Source organism: Sturnus vulgaris, chromosome 8 (genome assembly GCF_052056855.1).
Source record: "Sturnus vulgaris isolate bStuVul1 chromosome 8, bStuVul1.hap1, whole genome shotgun sequence".
Taxonomy (NCBI): Eukaryota; Metazoa; Chordata; class Aves; order Passeriformes; family Sturnidae; genus Sturnus; species Sturnus vulgaris.
The window spans coordinates 32,475,177-32,496,887 of record NC_142250.1 but is presented as its reverse complement, the minus strand read 5'-3'; the positions used below and the strand labels follow the sequence as shown (position 1 = coordinate 32,496,887).

The following is a 21,711-nucleotide window of genomic DNA, read 5'->3' as shown; positions in this document are numbered from 1 at the left end:
TAAATGCATTTTCCATGATGTGTCAGCAGTATTGTCTAAAATTGCAGTTATAGATGATGAAGAAGAAAACTTCTAGCTCTGATATTCCTCAGGACTTTGCCCCAGGGATTTGTCTGTCTGTCTGTCTGTTTGTTTGTTTCCTAGACCTGTCCATGGGAATGCTGAAGACAGCCACTGTCTCTTCCTGTAACATGAATAGAGTGCATTTCAGTCGTGGGTTTACAGAAGAATCTGTAGTAAAAATCAGAAATTCTATTGCTGTTTGTCCAGTCAACTCAGAGATGGTCAGACTTGTTAGCCAGACCTATTTTTCAGCAAAATTCTACTTGAGCATGCTAAAGCAACATATTAAACACAAATGCCTCTTCAGTCATCCTAATGTTCAACCTGTGTTTCCTGAGCTTACTTAGAAATTAAATAAATACTCCCCCTCCAAACAGCACACACACACAGAGAAACAAAAAAATCACTCATAACTGCACATTAAAACACAGCATTAAAAAAAAAAAAATCAGCTTTTCTTGGTCATTAATTCCTGCGTGGGTTTGGCTGAGAAAGAAAATATTAAGGGGTTAGGGATGTGGGAGAATCAGGGCTGCTTGCATCAAGTCTCTTGGCAACAATTTTGTAGGAAGGCAGATCAGAGAAAGAAGAATCAGTGGCTGGAGTGCCTTGTGGCTGAAATGATTTCACAGAGTGACTGTGCTGACCCTGCCCCTCTCCCTGCTTTATAAATCAGCTGCTCTGAGCAGCTGCTGAGACCAGCAACAGGAAAAGTTTGTCTGGCAAATATTTATGTGCTGTTCTAGTAGATCTTCACAGGCACTACTGCAACATTCTCCCCATTGAAAAATGACAAAGAATACTAGAAACATATTAAGACAGTGTGAGCTGTGCTCATGTGTGTGGGTGTGCAGGTATATAAATTTTAATTCTGTCTTTTGAATTCTATCTTCCTATTGTCAATGGGAATACTGCTGAAAAAGGTGATAGTGGAGTTATTTTCAAGTGGGAGTGAATACAGTCTGAAGCCTGTGTTGATGAAGGATGAAAGGAACCCCCTGAAACCCATGGCCAATGCAAGAAATCAGACTACATGGATGTTTTTATCCACCATAATACACTGGTTGTTCAATAGGCAAGCAGTGACAAGGGGCAATTTGTTGCCCTCCAACCTAGAAACGTTCTACTTTCCATCCTAAATTTGCCCAAAGTGAATTTGTTCTTTCATTCTCATTGTTCCTTTCTATAAATACATGTTTTCCTGCCCTGGAGTTTACCATCCTCTCCAGTGCTTCTAAAGAATACAGTGCAATTCTGCTCTGGTGAATAGACACTAATAGCAACAAAATTGTCCAGAGGTTGTAAGAAAGTAGAGGCAAATTCAGTCTGAGAACTCTCACAGAGCAGAAGATTTTCTTTTGTTTGCATTTCAAATGCACTGCCTGTTCCTTTCTGTAGATCCATGACACAATTTGCTTTGTCCTAAGCCACAGTAAAAATTCTTATTATGGAGACCTTGATTTTGTCTTTTATGACAAATTTTCCTTCTGTTCTCCCTCAGGTTTTCAAAGCTTCACAGTTTAATTGTGCAGTCATCTGCATTGTCATCTCTGATTCCAAACTTGGTGTTTCTACCAAATTTACTTGGTGCAGTCCTGCTTTTTGTGCTAACACAGTAAAATGAAAAGAGCTACGAAGGCTGGTCAATCCTAAACAAGGTTCTTGAGTACCACGAATAGTTGCTGTCTTCTGGTCCAGTTTCTTCATAGATGCTGCTGTTCTTTGCCTGCCTCACAATTTTTATTCTATTTCCTCTGGTATAGATGATGGTTTCTCATAAGCTACACAAACCCCAACTGAGAATTACTACATATTCTGTGTTGAGAAAATAATTTTAACAACATAGATGGAAAATTAATTTCACAAATTCTCCTCTGGTATCCTATTCTGTCTAATTTCCCTCTTGAGTAAGTTCTTCTGTCCTTAAATCTAGTCTAAAACCTACTATAAAACTGCTATCAGACTACAGGACCTCCACTTTTCATCTATAGTGAATTATTTTAATCTGAATTTTGTGTTTATCAAAGTTTGATGCCTTGAATTTGAGAAAAGCAGTAGCAACAAGCAAAAAAAGCCAACAAAAACCCTTCAAAACAACAAATGAACCCCCCTCCCTTAGTTGTAAACATGGTTCTCAGAGTCTACGGACTGTGATGTCTCAGTCCACAGAAGGGACAAATAGGATGCATTCAAATGCTTAAATGGGAGAAGGGAAAGCTGCCCGGACTTGAAATTGATATATGAAATAAAATCTTATTCCCTGGCTGGCCAAAAGAAGAATTTGGTAAAGGAGCCTCCAGCCTGACATCATTAAAAATACGCAAATAATCTGCTTTTATTATAGGCTCTGCATGAACTACCTGATCTGTCCTGCACAGAACATTCCTGAAAGAATGTGAAAGAATTTTTAAAGTAGCTCTGTGATGCAAAAAAGTTGTGGTTTATAGGGAAAAAAAAAATAGAAACATGGAAAAGTAACAGCTGAAATTGTGAGACTTTAACGACAGAAGAAAACGTTTTGGTCTGTAAAGTCTAAAAGCAACTTCCAATGTTTGTACTCAGAGTTTCTGTGCAGAGCTGGACAGGTTAGCAAAAGCGATTATGAAAGTTCAGCTGTGAAACATTTCTGTGAAGTGCTGGTCTGGTTCTAAATATAACGTTCCCTGTTGGCTCAAGGAAGACCAGGGTTTCAACCAGACACTCATCAACATTCGTGTGTGTGACACCCTTATACACTTGGAATGTCAAAATAGTTCTAATGTGACAGTAAAGCAATTTCTGTGACCTTTTCTCTTTTAATGAGGAAATTCTGCATGTGAAAAGGACTTATAGTCCATTCAGGAAGGACTCTGTCAGATAGCCTTAGAAATTCTAAACAAAAGTATTATTTGCAGTTTTAGAAGGAGAAAAGATTATTACCTTGGGATAAATTGCTGGAATATTTTTCTATTCAAGCCCTTATTAAATATTATCTTTCCAGACCTTGGTTGTGGCATACAGCTGAACTGAAGACATTTTCTGCCTGAAGCCAAAACAAACAAAAAATCACTATGAGAAATAGGTGGGAGCCTTCAAACAGAGGGTGTACTGGTTACTGGCTTCGGAGGTGAAGAAAATAAATTTAAAGGGAAAATGCAGGAAGATTGTCTGGTACAGCTTGAAATAAAAGAATATATACGGTTAGTTAAGGTGACCTTGAAGGCTTCTTGAGATGACACTGTGTTCGATTTTTCTCCCATAGTGAACCATAAACATTTTACTCCTAGGAACACAATAAGGATATTTGTGGAATCTACTCTGCAGCTCAAGGGAAGGATGCAAAAAATTCACTTAGCTAAAAATGAAATTTTCATTTTTTTTTGTTTGCAAAGATATTATTGTGAGGGTTCATTCCTCACACAAGCCTTGTCATTCCAGTAGGATGTGGGCAATTTGAAGGCCTTTTACAAATGCCCCCATTTATTTTCCTGTGTTTTGACTTCCACGAGAGGCCAGGTACAAAGCCTGCTGCAATCCTACTTTAAACCAGGCCATGCTTTTCTCCCGCATTAAATGAAGCAATTGAATTTATGGGTTTTAGGAATTCTGCAGCATGCTGCTTATCACCAAACAGTGTGGTTGTGGGTGGTAACAGCAGTAGGAATTTCCTATTTCCTTGCCTCTTTGCAACATCTACCCTCAGGTCCCTCTCCTATTCTGGATTTGGGTATGTAGAGATACACAGGTGCTGTGCTCCCCTGGGTCCCATACAGCTCAGAGAGGCGAGATTGGACTCTGAAGTGGGCTATAACATCCCACTTTTAGTCTGGGTCATGCCTAGATGACTATAGCCATGAAGTGAAGGATGACACTCCTGAGCAATGGGGCTACATGCTCCATCTCCCTTCAGGTTGGAATTACAGCCCTATTCCAGTCCATGGCATAATCTAACCATGCATGCAGCAGCACAGAGCCAGCACTTGCCATATTTGAATTTCCCATCCTTCACAAGCAGAACGTCTCTGATCAGATGCAGGGCTACACAAGATTAGCTTCTGTTTTAGGATTAGGGAAAGGAGTAGGACAAAAATGAAGTCTATTTAAACTTCTGATTTATGTCAATGACATCAAATCAAAAGGATATGGTTCTGCCCATAGCCTCCTAGAAAATAACGGGCTAATATTTCCTTAGTCTAACTGAATAGGATATAAACTCTCATTTAAAATTGTGTCTAAATCCCTTGAGTGCCTTGCAGAATCTAACAATATTGTCTGCTCTGAAGCATTCAGAAGTTAGGCTGCTCCATGGATTTTTACAGTTTCTCTAGCTGGTACAAATGGATGCAGTGGATTTTCACTGTTTTTCACCAGGTAAGGTCCTGATCCTGGGCTGAAATGAAGAAGGGTTAAGGGAGAATTATAACAATAGACAAGAGCTGGATGGGGTTGTCTAATTATATGTTCTGTAAGCATTTATCCCGATTTTTTTGCTTTCTAATACCTGAACCAGGCAAAACAACTATAGATTGTTTTTCAGACTGGTTAGCACTTGTTGTCTGGTATAGAAAAGGTTAACAAATCTGACACAGAAATGAAGAAACACCCCAAATATTTTTGGGTAGTCGCAATATTAGCAGTTTGCTGTAGTTCTCTGCAGGTAAACTCTTACATCTGACCTATTTGAATGCTAATATTTCCTTTGAGATGCTCACATGTTTGTTTACTTTTAAAGATGTGTAAATCCTACTGAAAATAGTCATAGTGGGTGAGCAAACATTGCAGCACCAGTGGAAAATAAATTTAAGTAAAATAAGAACCTTTGTGCTACAAGCTAAATTCACATTTCTAATCCTAACTTCATTCACAGGTACATAGCTGAGACCCTCTAGTGGCATAAACATTTATTTGCCTTCAGCATGTGATTAAAATTCTATTTTACAGTTACATTATAGCAACAAAATTACAGGTAGTATTTTTGGACGCTCTGGGGGCTCTGGCAAAGCGAATCTGGGATTAGATACTGTGCAGGCTCATGTTAATGAAAGCAAATTGATTTTTAGCGTTGAGGGGCAATTATAGATGCACTGGAAGGAGAGGGGAATTTTTGAAAGGATATTCTAGAACTAATTACTATCAGTAAAAAACACACAAAGAGCAACGTAATACCCAGGGCAGCCAATGGGGATAAAAGCTTGCACACAAATCTGTCATGACCTAGTAGTGAAGACTGTTTAAAAACAGTGATCTCCACTTAGCTTGTAAATGCGCATCGCCCTCTTTCTCACTCATATATTCTCTCTCTCTCTCTCTCTCTCTGTCTCTCTCTCTTTCTCTGACACACACACACACACACACACGCTCCTGGATTTGCAGAAGACAGACATCTAGGGCACTTCTTGGCATCCACAGAAAAATCATATGGGATTTAAACCCCCCAGCAGTAAGTACTCACTGCATTAAATGTTTATTAAGTGGCATGCTGTCAAAAGCTAGATTTAATGGTAAATACAGGAGAACTTGAATGGAAATTGGTTGTATTTGATTTTTCTTAGGAATTGCTGAAAGCTGCCTCTCAAGGATTACAAGTTCACCTTTTGCATTTACGGCTGCTTGTTTACTATCCATGTGGTACCCTCTGGCCATGCAGTAATCCATTCATTATCCACTGATTGAGTGCGGGAGCAGCGCAGTGCTAACTACTTCGCTCAGCTGACGGCAGACAACAGAAGGAGGAAAATGATGAATTCGGACAATTTAACCTCCCAAAGCTTCCTCTCTGCGATTCACAGCAACACCAGCAATTTATTCTCAGGGCTCCAGTTTGTTCAGTCCTTCAAGCCACTCATCATCCCCTGCTACTCGCTGGTGGTTTTTATTGGTGTCATTGGGAATTACCTCCTCATTTATGTCATCTGCAAGACAAAAAAAATGCACAATGTCACCAACTTTCTGGTAGGCAATCTGGCTTTCTCAGACATGCTCATGTGTGCAACCTGTGTGCCCCTGACCCTGGCCTATGCCTTTGAGCCCCGGGGATGGGTTTACGGGCGCTTCATGTGCTACTTTGTTTTCCTGATGCAACCTGTCACGGTGTTTGTGTCTGTCTTCACCCTGACTGTCATAGCTGTGGACAGGTACTGTGCCACGGTGTACCCATTCCGCAGGAGGCTCACCATCCCTATCTGTGCTTACATCCTGGCTGCTATTTGGCTGCTGAGCTGCACTTTGGCTGCCCCAGCCTTGGTCCACACCTACCACGCAGAATTCCCGGAGCTGGACTTCTCCATCTGTGAGGAGTTTTGGTTCCACATGAAAAGAGATCGCTTGGCTTACGCCTACAGCACCCTCATCATCACCTATGTATTGCCTTTGGCTGTCATCTCCCTGTCCTACCTGAGGATCTCAGTCAAGCTGAAGAACCGTGTAGTCCCAGGCAATGTCACCCAGGGCCAAGCTGAGTGGGACCGTGCCAGGAGGAGAAAGACTTTCCGCTTGCTGGTCTTAGTGGTGGCTGCCTTTGGAGTCTGTTGGCTGCCCCTGCACATCTTCAACATGATAAAGGACATCGACATCAGCTTGATTGACAAGCAGTACTTCAACTTCATCCAGCTGCTGTGCCACTGGTTTGCCATGATGTCTGCTTGTACCAATGCCTTCCTCTATGCCTGGCTCCATGACAGCTTCAGGGGAGAGCTGAAAAAAATGTTTGCCTGGAGGAAGAAGAAAATTGGACCTGCTACAAACTGCATTATGGCCAGTGTGGTGCTGTAAATGAGAGCTGGTGGGAGTGCACCTCTTTTGTTCATTAACATTGTAAGTCTTTTCCACTTTTAATTAGTCCTCATTCCTGACATTTGCCCTTAGGGCTCAATTATAACAATACAAGTCCCATGTGCATCTTTCCCTGCACCTCCACTTCTAATGGAGAATGACAGACAGCTGTCATGCCTCAAAAATATCTTTATTTCTTTGATTGGAGTTAGAAGCCAAGGAGATGTAAACACAATAAGATACAGGGATCCTTCCTATCTGTTTTGGATGTTATTGTCAGTACAGAGATGAGTTTGGAGACAAAGAGAAGCAAGGATGGATATGAAACCTAAATATCTCAAAGAGGGAGTGTTTTGGATTGGATAAAAATTAAATCTGTGTGTCTACCCAGAGTCCATTCCTCAGCACAGGCTCTATGGTAAAGGACTCACAACATTTCTGTGGTCCTTTTTGAGTTTGGGCCATTGCCTCATGCAGCCCCAATTCACTGACCCTACTGCAAGTCAGCTCTGCTGTCCTCACAACCTTGTCAGTGCCAAGGTGAATTCTATTTATTCCTTGAGGAACTGATTTTGACATGTGGCAATGCTGCCATCAGCTCTGATGTTCAGAGAGAGCCAGAGGCTTTGGCACTGCCCTTCTGGAGGTGCCCTAAGAGACAGAAGGCTGAAGGGGCCGTGGATATTGAGCCGAGCATGATCATTGCATGGCCAAAGAAAGAGCTGCCAAACAGGAGGGGCAGTCCCTCTCCTTTGGAGGAGTCTTTTGGGAAGAAACAATTTCCTTTGACATTCACCTCTCAAAGGGAGTTAGAAGCTATAATCAACCCAGTGGTTTCTAGTTTCCTCCTCCCTGAAAATATCTGGTATAACAGTTAAGTGTACAGGGCAAAGTTCTGACAACAGATATTGGTTCTGAGAGGTTTCCCCCATCCTGCTCAGCTGGAATCTGGAATAGCATGACAAACTTCCTGGTACTGAACTGACATCAGCCAAAAAACAGCACAATCCAGGGGCAGTTTTGGCCATGGTCAGCAAGGGCATCTCTCTGACCATACCTGTACATGGCCAGAGATGTCTCTGCTGGGGACAGTGCAAATGGACATGAGGGGAGGGAGATTTGGTTGCTTTAGTTTGTAAATGTAATCTTACTTGAATCTGTGAAAATAATTTTGCTCATTGTATTTCAGTAAAATTAGATCCAGATCCGTATGCACACCCTGAGAAAAATGTTGGGAAAACATTTGAAATCTCATTTCATGAACTTCCTACAATTTCAAGTTGTTCTACTGCTGGTAATGAGGACATTAAAATCTGATTACAGAGGCACTGAATGAAGAAGGTCTGTTTAAATTGGGCACTACTTGCTTTCACTCTGTGATTATGTGTGTCTGCCTTACTTACCTCAGGTTAAAGATTTGAGTGACCTTCTGAAGAATGTTTTCCTTTTGCTGAATTTCAGGAAATGACTTTTCCTTGAAGCTCAATATAGGAAGTTACTGGAATAATTGGTCACTTTGAAAAGGCAAAAAGCCCACTTCCAAACAAACCAACCTAAATTTAAAAGCTTTTCAAACTCATTTTCAGGACTCTTTTAAAGAGTACAGAGAGCAGGACACCAAGAGAGCAACAAAAATGAAACAACAATGTCAAAAGCAGCTTCAAACAACAAAAAATCCTGATTTTTAGAGATTTTTCGTCTGTGGAATTAAGTCAATTCAAACGGCTAATTTTTCAGTTTGTAATGGTTAATTGACATTGAAGTGGCTCAGAATGTCTCCAGCCTCCTGCACTAAATATAGACAGTGCTGTCACCCAGAGGGATCCAAACTCCAGTGGAGTCTTCCCAGACTTTCTTAACCACAGCAGTCCTGGGATCTTTTCTTCCTAACACACCATATTTTATCCCTCATTTGCCATTCGTGTTCTCTTGAATGATGATGACTGGAGATGGTGACTGCAGTGAGCTGCATGAAGCAAACAAGGATTTCTCTCTCTATTTGGTTTTCCTTGAGACAGAAATGAAGGCTGTTCAGTGCCAAGATTGTTCCCACAGTGACGGATTCATTGGGAATATCTCACTTCCAGCTGCCTCTGGAGCTGCTGTTAGAGCAGTGCCAAGGTCTGGCAGCTCCTGGAGATGCCCAGCACAGCTGGCATCCTCATCCAAGTGCTGGTTTAATCTGTACATGCCTTGATTCTGTCAGGATGTGAATTTGCAGCAGAAAGCTCAAAGCCTGCCCTTGTTTCAGGCCCTCCTCATAAGCAGGTTTTCAGATGCACCCTGAAATGATCTGCATTCCCCAGCTGTGAGCTCCTGAAGCTCCTTCTCTCTCTTTCACAGCCCCCTTGGTCCACCTCAGTGGTCCTGTAATGCTATTTTTCCAGGCTTTCCCTGCACAAAGGAGGTCCAGTCCTGAGCTTGGGGTCTGGGCATTCCATAGGGCAGAGAACAAAGCACAGCCACATTCACTGAGCCTCAATTCTGTTAAATGAGCCCCAAGAATCTCTGCCCAATTTAATTATTGCTTTGTCTGATATCCAGAATAATAAGCAATAATAAGATTTAGAGGCACGTTGATGCAATTCTGTAATCCAGTTATGCAAATAAATATATTGGGAGCTGTCATGTGAAACGTGTTTGCTAATCTCCAGCCCTCTGCAGGGAACTGCTGTGGTTCTTGGAAGGACCAGGGCTCATCACTGAGGCATTTTTGATGGTATATTTTTTAATTGCATTTTAAGAAATCATGCCATGCTTCTATTTTGTAGAGTAACTCAGTTCAAAACTTGATAAACTACACTAGTGCTTGATCAAGCATAAACTACTCCCTGTGGTCAAGAGTGGGGCTGGCATTAAAAAGCAATGTACTCATGAAACACATAGAGAATTGAGTGTTTCATCAGGAATGAGATTAGAAAGTGACCAAAGCTCACTGAAGTTGAAATCAGGCAGCCAAAGGAAAACAATAAAACCTCAGTTAGGGTCAGGTAGGGTTGATCTTTCCCCCACCTCAGGGATGTCTGCTCAGATCAGTTGCCAAAGACTAACTTGTCTGTGCAATGCGTTGCTTTAAATACGTTTTCCTGGTTCTTGGCTGAAGAAAACTCAGAGTTATATTTGCACCATGTTTGGGGAATGGCAGTTTATTGGGGTGGGCAAAAGCAGCTCCTGCTTACTCACAGGAGCAGGGGAAGGTTTCACAGCTGGATGATAGACTGAGGAAAGCTGGCGTTTTTCATACCTGATGAACAACAAGTGCTCTATTCAGTTTTAATTGAGCAAATTTTGCTTGTTGAGGTGGCAATGGTGAGTTATAATTAGTTGTCTAAGGTGATAGAAGCTGAAAATGATGCACCTGCAGTTGGGGAAAAAAATGTGACACCAGAGAGAACTGTATAATACATGAATCCATCTCCCCACCAGATGAGAAGAGAGTAGGGACAAAACCAGCATGCTGGTGGTAAAGCCACTGCCATCTTGGCCATTTCTGCATTAAGAAATGTAGTACAAACTTTTCCCTTCAGCCTTCCCCTCTTGCTGCTCAGTATCTTTTTCTTTTCTCAGAAAAAAATAATCACATTCCTCTTCCTTACACTGGAGAAAATGTTGCTCAAGGGTCAAAGCAAACATTTCTGCCTCATGGAAAGCAAGAAAAGAAGAGTTTTCTAAAGGGAAAAGGGCTTTCTAAAATGAAAAATATCCTCTTCTCTCTCTCTCTGCAAGACACAGGCTCTGAACTGAACCATTTGCTGTGTGGATCTGAAGCTAGCCTGGCCTGACACTTGGAGCTCTGGCTTTTGTATTTACAAGTAAATACCTCTCCCTATGCTCAGTGACCTCATTTTGGGTCACAACCATCACTAACTCTGACCCTTTGCACCTGATTTCCCTCCACAGCAACAAGATGTTTCACTGAAAGTCTCAGAGAGGAGCTGCAGATGCATCTGAGGTATCCATCCCATATTATAATGGGACTTTTCCTTTGGAAATCACAATCCCTGTCTCAAGAGCAGGTCTGAAGTCTCTTCCTATTGTGTAGTGACATAACCAGATGGGACAGGCTTCCCCAGGCTGATTTCAATAAAATTTTATACTATTTTTTTCTCTGCTCCCTGGTGTTCCAAATTTTCCCCCAGACTCTTGAAGCTACTCAGTGGAAGCAGGAGCCTCAAGGTTGTTGTCACCTGAAATTAGGAATATCAGCATTTTCTTATTGCTCCCTGGGGAAGAAAAAGACATCCAAGTGCTCTCTCTTTTAGGAACTCACACAGGATTACACAGGGAACAGATATTAGGAAAACTTTCTACACCAAATGGCTGGTCAGGTATTGGAACAGCCTGTCCAGGGCAATAATGGACTCACCATCCTTGGAGGGACTTAAAAGATGTGTAGATGTGGCACCTGGGGACAAGGTTTAGTGGTGGGCTTGGCAGTGCTGGGACTTGATGATCTTAGAGGTGTTTTCCAACCTAAATGATTCAGGACTAATTGATAGTCAGGCTGCCTCCCTACAGGGCAAAAAATGAGAGGTTAAGGGCATGAAGCTCAAATACATCCCATTGGGAGTTATGTCCCTTTGGGATCTATAAATTTACTCCCTTCACCAAGAAGCAGATGGGATTGACTTTCCCTTTCTACAGCTTGCTTTGTTAAATTAAGTTAATGAAGCTAGTAATCCATATAAATAATAAAGCACACACTCAAGAGCTCCCCAATTCATGCCTCCAGCCCATTGGAAATCAATTTGGGATCACTGTTTTCTATTTGTAACTGATTGGGCTCTCCATCCTTTGCACCTTGATTATGTTAATTATCACATTGTAATTTTCCTGTGTTGTTTTGTCTTTTTGGTTTTTTTTTTTTTTTTTTTTTTTTTTTTTTTTTTTTTTTTTTTTTTTAATTTCTGCAGGGAATATCGAGAAGGAGATGATGGCAAAAATCTCTACACGTACATTTCCTACAATTTCTACATTTCCATGACGCACTGGAGACAGGCAGCAGCAAGAGGCCTGCAAAGAGATTTTGTGTCTTTGCAGCGTGGAGATGGGATCTGCCTCTCCTGCTGAGCACAGCTCTGGGTTTCCAGACAACATGCTGGAAAGGCAGCTTGTGGCTCACAGCTGCAGGAGTGGTTTTAGTGCTGTGGTTTGTGAGAAGCTGGTGCTGGGTGTGGAAGATCACTCAGTGCAGCTCAGGCTCTCCCCAGCAGCATCCCCAGCAGGGTGATGTGCTCAGCTCAAGGCAGATGTGCTCTGGGGGGGTTCATCAGCTCCAGGTGTTTCTCTTTCTAGAGCTTCTCAGCCACAGGGAGATGTGTTTGTTTACTCCATCACACCCACAAGACAGGTGAAAATGTGAGACCAAATGACATGGGAGCCATGGTGCTGCCACCACCCACAGCTCGAGTTTGTGACCTGCTGTGTTTGAGAGTGGGAAGGAGACTGTGCTGTGAACCAGCCCCATCCTGGGTTCGTGGAGGCAGAGCAAGCAAGAAAGAAAAAACAGTATTTCTGAACTTCAAGCTAACAATAACCAGCCAAAGGGTAAATCTCTAATCACCAGAGGCTGTTCCTGTACCAGTGTGGGAGCCACTCAAGCCTTCTGGAGAGCATGGTCCTCACTTGTGGCTGTCAGCTCGGTGTATTTGCTTCGTGGTATTTCTCTTCCCTCCCCTCAGTCCCTCAGTGCAACAGGGGCAAGCCAGGCAAAAGCAGGAACATTAAGGTGGGGTCCATATCCCATTTCTGTACAGTCCAGAGGCAGAGGAATTGAGGGCAGATGCACTTGTGAAAGGGTTTTGTTAATAAAAATATTTGAAAGGTTAGGGATGGAGTTCCAAGGCAAGAGTTCAAGCTATTCACTCCTCAGCAACTGGAGGAAACTCTGGAGGAAATAAGATGATAAAAATTAAAATATCATGTGCAAGATCTAGCTATGAGCTAAATAACCAATATATAATGCATACAAAGTGTTTCAAATCATTAACATGACAAAATTATCACTCAGCTTTGGAATGATTTCCCCTCGATTACTGAATAATTTTAAAATTCAACATCTGTTGTCAATATGCATAGATTAAAAAAATAAAAGTAAATTTGAAACCATCTGAAGCACTTGACAGCATATGGCAGACCTGTTTAATCTTAACAAGTCAATAATATTATCATTGTGAATAACTTCTTCATTAAAATATGTATTAATGTCTGTTGTATAAAATAATGTCTATTTGTAAAAGCTTTTTGTGCCACCCATGCAATTGTCACTTGTCACAGCTAATTCTAGATTGCTTTGATACTATCTCCTCTTGGAAAATTGTCACAGACTGAGGACAGAGGAAAAGCAAATCATTGCCTGTCAAAGTGCTGACAGCATCACAGACAAAGTGCAGGGAAGGTATTGAAGATCTGTGTTTTGCTGTAGTGACAAAAATACGGGTTTCTTTGTTTTTAAGGCACTGTGGAAAGCACTGTTCCAAAAAGTTCTGACCCCCAAAAAACCTTGTGACACTGTCTGACAAGATTTGCATTATTTCATAGTTCTTAACATTTTTTGTTTATTGCTAAATGAAGAAACTATTCCCATTAATTACTTTGGAATGGCACTACCCACCTGTAAATGCTGCCTAAATGTCTGTAATATCTGAAAATTTAGGCTTGGGGGAGGAGATAAAAGAAGTGGGGATTAAATGCCAGACTGCCCAGATCCTGAAATCATTGGCTGGATAAAGGCATCATAAGACTGAAAAGTTATGTTTCAACAATTGACTGAGAAGACATACCTCTTCCCTCTCTCCATATATTTAAGGAAAGGCTCTTGAATTTCAGGCTATTATTTCTCATGCAGAGATATCTCCCTTCAGCTCGGTATGAGGCACCCAAACTCAGAGATGCAGGATTTGAAGTCACATCTTCCCTTTACACTCTCAGCAGGGGCTGTGAATTAGTTCAGGCCAGACAGGAGCTTATTCTGCACATCTGCATTCAATGTTTTGGGTGAAACCTCTCCTGCAGCATTGTACAAACAAGTGCCTTGGGATGCTGTCTAAGCTCCCCTGTATTCACCCACTCTAAAAAAATTTAAATCTGATTTTTGAGTATAGTTCAGATCTGCTTTCCAGAAGTGGTACAGTAACCAGCAGCCCCAGGTTAAATATCTTCTCCATACATGCAAAATTTATTATCTAGCAAAAATCCCAAGCACCTAACCCAAACCCCCCAAATCATTCCTTCCATAAGGGAATAATAGATCAACATAAAAAATTAAATAGTTCTTAAAATGCCTTGATTCCTGGGGATTAGGTCACTTTTAAGAGAAGATGTTCTAATGTTTGTTCAACATTGAAGAACCTTTGTCCAAGTGGAACATTTGGTAGCTTTCTAAACCATTATGGGTTTGCTGAATAAACTGAAAAGCACAAAAGATTTGAGGGCAAGAAGAATATGCACAGGATTTTTAGTGCTAATATGATTTAGCTGGGCAAGCTGAATCTGCAACATGATGTTCAACAAACAGCTTAGTTTACAATGCTGAAAATTGAGATAATTAGGCAAGCACTTTCTCTTCCAGTTCTAACATGAGATATTTAAAAGCAGGGTGGAAGGTGGGTTTGGAGAAGGCTGGATTGACACAAGAATTTTTAACAGCTGTGAATGAAAATTAAATTAAGTGTCAGTACAGCTTTCTAATGAGGTGGATAAAAGGTAATGTGGAGCTACACTGAGTTTCACAATTCACCTATTTAAAAATAGTTGCAAAAATGGCAAGCTCTATAGATTACTCTAAACTGCATTAGCTGAGGGAAAATAGAATACAAGGGAAGTTCCAACCTGTTTCTTCTTATACAATATTCCCAAGTTTCCTCTTGGGAATTAGAAAAACTTTGTTTTGTTTTCCCCTCTAGATCAGAAGGCCTCAGGATGCAGCAGTTCCTCCCTCCACACATTTTGTACAGCTTCCAGTAAGAGGAAGAATCCAAGATCTGAGATATCTCCTCCAAACAGCTCTGGGAGATCAGAGTCCATGTGGCACAACCCGTGAGGCAGAGCACAAATACATGTAATTATCATCCTAATACAGAGCTAAAACTAAACTCTGAATTAGAGCTAGTAGGTTTATCAAGCACCATCTCTTCACAAGAAATTAATATCAGTTTCCCTTCAGCATTCAGCATTAACACATTTGATAAAGTGGCTGGGTCTTTATTCATCAAAGTATTCTTGTAAATTATTCCTGTTTCCCTGAAACCTGCTAGTCATCTGCTTTCTCACTAATTCCTTCTTCATTAGAGAAACAAAACCTGTTTTCCCTACCCCCAGCAACCCTTACATCACATTTCCCAAGAACTCACCCTCTGATGACCGTGGTGCTCTTCCACCACCATCAGTTGTGCCCAGCCCAGCAGGCAGAGCCTTTAAACACACACAGGACCCCCCTGTCAAACACTGGCAGTGTTGCTGCAGGCTGGGGTGGATGGGAATGTTTCAGCTTATTAAACAACAAGTTTCCCAAGGTTGTGTCATCAGGAGATGCAATTACATGAAGCCAAGTAGAGCCCACATATGCAAGGCAGTGATTAAAGTGTCTGATACTAATAAAGCAGCCTATTAAAACTGAGTAAAAAAGTCTTTCCTAATCTCTTGGGAAAATAAATACAGAAAAGAATTAATGAAAATGGATTAAAAATATTTGTGAGTGCATGAAGAATTTGACATTCCGCTTAATCTCCCATTTCTCACAGTCCTAAAATGCTGTCCACAGTTTGTTCTATTCTTTCTAAAAATGTTTCAGATTTAATTCCCACGGATTTATTATCCCCTTTTTTGCTCCAAGTGGGTCTCTTGCTCCTATTGATATTACCTCACCTATTTCCTCTTGCCCTGGCCATCTAAAGCAGGCATGTAAAGACCACATAAACTCCAGACCATGTCATGTATCCTCTGCTTGCAAACCTGGAACCTGCCTGAGCAAGGGGACAAATCTGCACTAATTACTTTTCTCCCTTCTGAATGAGAAGGTATCAAAGCTCATCCAGTGACTTTAGATGATGTTTATTGTTTCCTCTATGTCCAGGCCCCGAGCCCATTTGTAAAGAGAATTGAGTTTGTTCTGAGAGCATTTGCAGTTGAAAAATCCATTTTACTCTTCCTCATTGCCTAGTTTTCTTTCATTGCTCACAAAGATTTTGTGCTTTCCAATATTTTTCTGGTAGTTGAAGGTAAGCTGATTAGTCTTTTCCTTCCATTCTTAGAAATGGAATATATTTGCTCCTCCCAGTTTTCTGATGCTTCTGTGACTTCTCTAAGATAACCCCGAGCTATTCTGACATTAATTCTGTCATATTTTTCTGCAGTATTTTGGGTTGAAATGTATCGTGCTCAGGCAGTGTGAAATTTTCCATTTCTTTAATATCTCCTTGTGCATTTCCATGGAGGCAGTTATAGCAGCATGAGGGCAGTTAAAAAGGGGGCTACAGGCTCATTAACAAATATCAACTTAAAATATGATGTTGGCACTATTCAGTTCAGCTTGCTTTACTCTGAGAATCCTGTATGTTTTTTAGTCCGTTGCAGTGGATTTGATATGCAGATGTTTTACTCATTTGAGTAATTAAAATAATTAAAACTGTCTTGAAATTCAATTCTTTCCAATTACACACTCAGAAGAGCTTTTCTCCTCCTGGCTTTCAAGTGAGCAAGTTTCCTGACACATTTCCAGGTTATTAAATATGGAGCCACAGATTCTGGCACTTGGGGCATCACAGACAGGAGGTACCTCTTAAAACACCCTAAAGTGCAGCTGTTTGCTGTGCTGTGATGTCCAGCAGCCCTTGATTCTGCTCTTGGAGAACCGTGAGCTCCCCGTGTTTGTGGAGTGATGGATGCTCTTCCACTGCCACCTCCTGGACACGACCAGGGGGACTTGAGAGATGTGGTAATAAAAGCATTAAAAGAACTGGAAAAGATACTAAAGCAAAGACAGGATATATAACCTTGACCACGAAGTTTGACATTTTAGGTTTTTCACTCGATCCTTCCAGTCTGGCCCCAAAGCACAGCAGTGGGGGCTGCTGCAGACAGACACCCTCAGCACCAAGAGATGACTGAACTCTTCTGAAGATTTGCCTATAAATTATAGATTTTAAACAGTGTTTAAAAATTCAGCTTGACACTTAAAAAGGAATACTCACAACCCACCAGGAGTGGGGGGAAGGCTGGAGGGTGGGGGCTGCATAAACATGAACCACTGCATTCACCACAGCAGAGCACAGGGAGGGCTCTGAAGACATCCCCCTCTGACTTGGCCACTCTGGCTCTAATGATGACTTACTTTTAATTAAAACTGCTCTCAAAAGAAGATGCTTGATTAATGACCTGGGAGACCTTGAAAATAGAGTCATTCCTGCAAGAAGAAGGTAATTAACTTTTTTAATCAGTGGGTGCTGACCTCAAGGTCTAGTGAAGGGAGTCACCAGCAAACACTCCCAGACACACAGCAGAGCCCTTCCACATTACTGGAGACCCCCGGGAGAGGACTGGGAACTGGCCTCGGTGCACACCAACCTGCAGAGATGCCTCATCCCATCCCACTGCCAGGCTGGGAGCAGTCTGGCCGCTCCCCTGGGGCAGAGACACCTTGTGCTTTTTCCTCCCTCACCTCTGACATGAGCAAAGCTCTGGCTCTTCTCATCTCACCGTGTCTCAAAAAAAGATAAAACCACCAAACTTCCAATCAGAGACAGCATCAGTCTCTGGAGATAACTCCTTAGCAGCCCAGACTCCCCTCACTGTCTTACAGGGAAGACCCTGGCAAACAAGGTCAAACATCAGGACTAAAGGCTTTCCCTTGGCAGATGCAAACAGTTCTGCACCAGAAAACCTCAAATTCTGCTTTCTTGTTCCTCACCTGGCCCAGGTGGGCATTCCTGGCAGGGACAGTTAATCAGGTCCTGTCTGAGATTACAGTGAACTCTTGCCTTTCATACCCTGCATCCTAAACCTGCTGTCTAATTCCCTAAAGGAGAGGGATTTACACTTTCAGTTTTATCTCCAGTTGGTTAATGGTCCATTACTGTCAAAAGGACAGCTAGAAGTGAAATCCAACAGGATTTATGTTAAGTAAAAACCTAAATCTGCAGAATAGAATGTACCAGAGAGAGGGCTCAAGGAACACACAGAGGTTTTTGCAGGTCCTGAGTGCTGTGACATTTGTGACTGCACTGTGGCTTGGTGCCAGCTCCACAGCAAGGCTGTTTGGGCTGCAGCCAGGCAGCACAGAGCAGCTTTGAGGTCTGCAGCCCTCAGGACAGTTCAAAGTCCCTCCCCAGCCTGGTCCACACCTGCAGAAGGAGGACACATTGGGGCAGGAAGGACAATGCAGGACAGCTCCTAATTCTAAGCCCCTCACTGCCTCACCACCAAACACTGGCATGCCAGCTGGCTGCTGGCTCTGGGAAGCCTGGGACAGAGAATGGGAACTTTAATGCTATTGTGTGACTTTCCAGCCATGCTGCAATTCTCTCCCTGCCAGCACACCCCACTGAAGTCTGCCTCACCCTTTGGATGCAATCACACATCTTCAAGGAACCCATTGCACACACCATGCAAATCTGTGGGGCACATATTGGGAAAGTAAGAAAATTACAGCCTGAAAAATATTCCAGGCTGGATCTTTTCAGCTCTGTTCCCAGCCGATAAGCTGGTCCAGCTCAAGGCTAGGGACAATTTCTCCCAGTCAAAATAAAAAGGAATTAATAACAAAGATAGAACACCTGTTGTGGTGTGTGACCAGGCCCTGGGAATGAGGTGCCTTCTCTCTAAACCAATTACCTCTTCTCTACTCTTAGAATTGCAAGTCATGCTGTAAAACCAAGTGTATTTCTAAACAAACTTGTCTCTTTCTTCCTGTCATGAAAAACAAGCATGTAGCTGTGCATCTTATTTCTGCCACACTTAAAGGGTTAAAACCCCTTTCCACAGCAACACAAATCCCTGCTAGCACTCAGAAATTTTACTGCTATTGCTTTAAACCATTTCCTCTGCCGAGCTTCTAAGAGATTACAAGTTTTTATATTTTTCCCCACTCCCAGCACACCTAGGAGCCCTCTTCCCCAAGGAAATGTGTGTCCAGCCTGCTAGCATAGACACAAAATAGAGCTGTGCAAATCAGCACAAACCCTTAAAGCTCATTTTATCCTTCATATTTACCCTACCAGGAAGACAATGTGAAACCCCCAAAACTGAAAGAACATTAAAATAACAACAAACCAAATCAAAACTCCCCCTATCAGTGGGCTGCACCCATGAACAAAACAGGATTTCTGTATTCTACAGTGTTCTTTGTGTTTGTGCAGAGCCTTAGGATGCAGCCTGCTCCACCCCAACAAGCCTCACCACGGGGAAAACAGGAGCACCACACCAATTCCCACCAGCACTCCAGCAAAAGGCACCCTCTGCTTCCCAGCAGCACATCCAGTCTGTCCCCTGCCCTCCAAAGCTGTTTTCTTCCTGTTCTCCTGACTCTTTTCATCTGCTTTTACTGCAAATTCCCTTGTACATCTCCAAGCAAAGCCGATTAATGTAATATTTACAGCAAAGGAGGAAGAAGGCAACTCTACCAACTCATTGCTTTTCATGAGCAGGACACACAGAGACTTCAGGGCAGTTTTTGTGGTCCGTTCACACTTGACGGATTCATATTTACTACATTTTATTTGGAAATTTTTTTTTGTGATTTATTTCTAATATATTTTCAGAAATGTATCCCTGGTCTGCCAGCACAGACAGGAATTGCATTAACATAGGCTGTGATTTGAGTTCTAGCATTTATTTACAATTTCTGTAGTAAACAGCTGGTTGCATTGTTTGTGATGGTTGATGTTTTTGCTAAGCCTGTGTTCCTATGTAACCAGATAAGAGCAAACAATGTTAAAATTCAGCAATGTTAGCTAGTGAAGGTTGCCTCTCATGAGCTATGGCAGAAAGTTCTGGGCTTTTTGTGCCCGTGCTAAAAGGTTTGTGAAAGTGCTGAATCAATGTTGCACTGGCTTCATGTGCAGCTCAGAGGGAAGGTTCAATACTGGCCAGTTATAGGAAAAGGAATTTAAGAATTTGTCAGGCCCCTTAATTACTGATGCTCACTTAGTGATTTCAGCTTTTGGGAAGTGAGTCAGTGCCATTAGTGGAGGCAGATCCTTCCTTTATCACAGTCCCTTCCAGCAGGGCTGGCTCTCACAGGATATTTCATTTAATTGCTCTGAGAGGGGACAGGGCATTAGGAAATGGATCATCCTGCTCTGGCTCAAAGGTGTGTTTGAGTGTTGTGCTGAATGAATGTCACTCCATTACAAGCACATGCCATGGCTTTTGTTCAGGAAAGAGTATCCTGGATTGCAGGAAAATTGCTACATTTTCATTAGTCCAGCATGTTTATTCAGCCTTTCAGGCCTGTGCCATGTCAGAGTCTGATGTAAAACCCACTTTTCTCCCTTTTGAATGAGGAGGTATCAAAGCTCATTATGTAACTTTAGATGGTGTTTATTGTTTCCTATCAATCCAGGCCCAGGACCCATTCATAAAAAAGAGATGACTTTGCTGTGAGAGGATTTGTAGTTGAAAAATCCATTTTGACTTCCTCCATTGCCTTATTCTCTTGCACTGCACACAAAGATTTTGTGCTTTCCAAGATTTTTCTGGCAGTTGAAGGTAAGCTGACTGATAGACAAATCCCTGTTTAATCTTTTCCTTCCATTCTTAGAAACTGAATATATTTGCTCCTCTCTAGTTTTCTGATGCTTATTTACACCCCATGACTTCCCTAAGATAACCCCAAATGGTTTTGACATTAATTCTGTCATATTCTTCTGCAGTATTTTGGGATAAAATACATCAGGCTCAGGCAGTGTGAAACTTTCCAGTTCTCTGAGTGTGCTGTTGCCTCCCTGTGCATTTCCATGTGGATTTCCTCCTGCTCTGCTGCTGTTGCTTGAAGCCTTTGCACTTGGCCTTTCCCTCAGAAACACAAAAAAGACACAAAGAACTTTGTCCTTCCTGGCTTTTTTTATTTGCTGATGACCCCTCCCTTAAATCTGCTGATGAACCAAGAACCTGTGTGCTCTCTAGCCCTTTGTTTCTCAACGTATATTGAGAATTGTTTCTTGCTATTCCTGGTACCACTTGTAAATTCCTTTTTTGCCCCTTCACTTTTTAAAATTTTGACTCTGCTTGCTCCTGCTGTTCTTTGATACTTGTGACAGAGTCCTCTTTAGTCACTACATTCTGTAAGCAAATTCTGTTTTTAAATTGAAGAACTAATGACTTTTTCTCATATATCAAAATCTTCTCTAGCACTTGTTTTTTAATTGTGATGTGCTGAGAAGAGAAAGTGTCAGTACTTTTAAGTGAGCCTGTACTGCTCAAAAACAGAGCTGGAGTCTAACTAAGAGTTCTGCCATGCTTCATACTACTCACTCACACATGAATTTTTTTCCTTCTTTTTTACATCTACTTTTAAAAAGCTACATTGAATCAAGGGTTTTGTAAGATTTTCACAACACTTCCCTGTCTTTTTTTTCCTTTTAAAGGGATATTTTAGAAAGAAAATTAAAGCAAACCCAAATATCCCTCAAACACATGAAATAGGAGGTTTTTAGTGTTTATTTATGAAAAGACATCAACCTGATCCCGCTGTCTTTAGCAGAAAATAAGATACACTCGGTAGGGGACACATCATAACCCCTGGGTTGCATTTCTCTCTCTGGTATTGCTTTTGCCCTGAGCCTGGCTGTGGGGACAATCCAGGTTTGTCCCATCGCTCAGGACCTGGGAAATGAATCCAAATACCCGCGGAGCTGCCCCAACCCTGAGCCCTGAGCCCGTGTTTGGGGAGCGATGGATGCT

General features: G+C 41.9%; 1 protein-coding gene across 2 annotated transcripts; it reads left to right on the top strand.

Annotated features, from left to right (window-relative positions):
* The first annotated feature begins 5,253 nt into the window (after positions 1–5,253).
* Positions 5,254–16,441, top strand: PRLHR (prolactin releasing hormone receptor). 2 transcript variants are annotated; one of them, XR_015805202.1, is made up of 4 exons: positions 5,254–5,482; positions 5,595–6,855; positions 10,714–10,765; positions 11,727–16,441. XR_015805202.1 is itself a non-coding variant. In XM_088169384.1 (3 exons), exon 2 carries the CDS (start codon positions 5,779–5,781, stop codon positions 6,811–6,813), a length of 1,035 nt encoding a protein of 344 aa, XP_088025510.1. In that variant the 5' UTR covers positions 5,255–5,482; positions 5,595–5,778; the 3' UTR covers positions 6,814–6,855; positions 11,727–16,441. The 2 variants fall into 2 exon arrangements, 1 of the variants encoding a protein (XP_088025510.1); XM_088169384.1 differs by lacking the exon at positions 10,714–10,765 and having other exon boundaries at positions 5,255–5,482.
* The last annotated feature ends 5,270 nt before the right edge of the window (positions 16,442–21,711 follow it).

Excerpts from the sequence above, each read along its gene's own strand:
- PRLHR (XM_088169384.1), top strand. The coding sequence starts at position 5,779 with ATGATGAATTCGGACAATTTAACCTCCCAAAGCTTCCTCTCTGCGATT.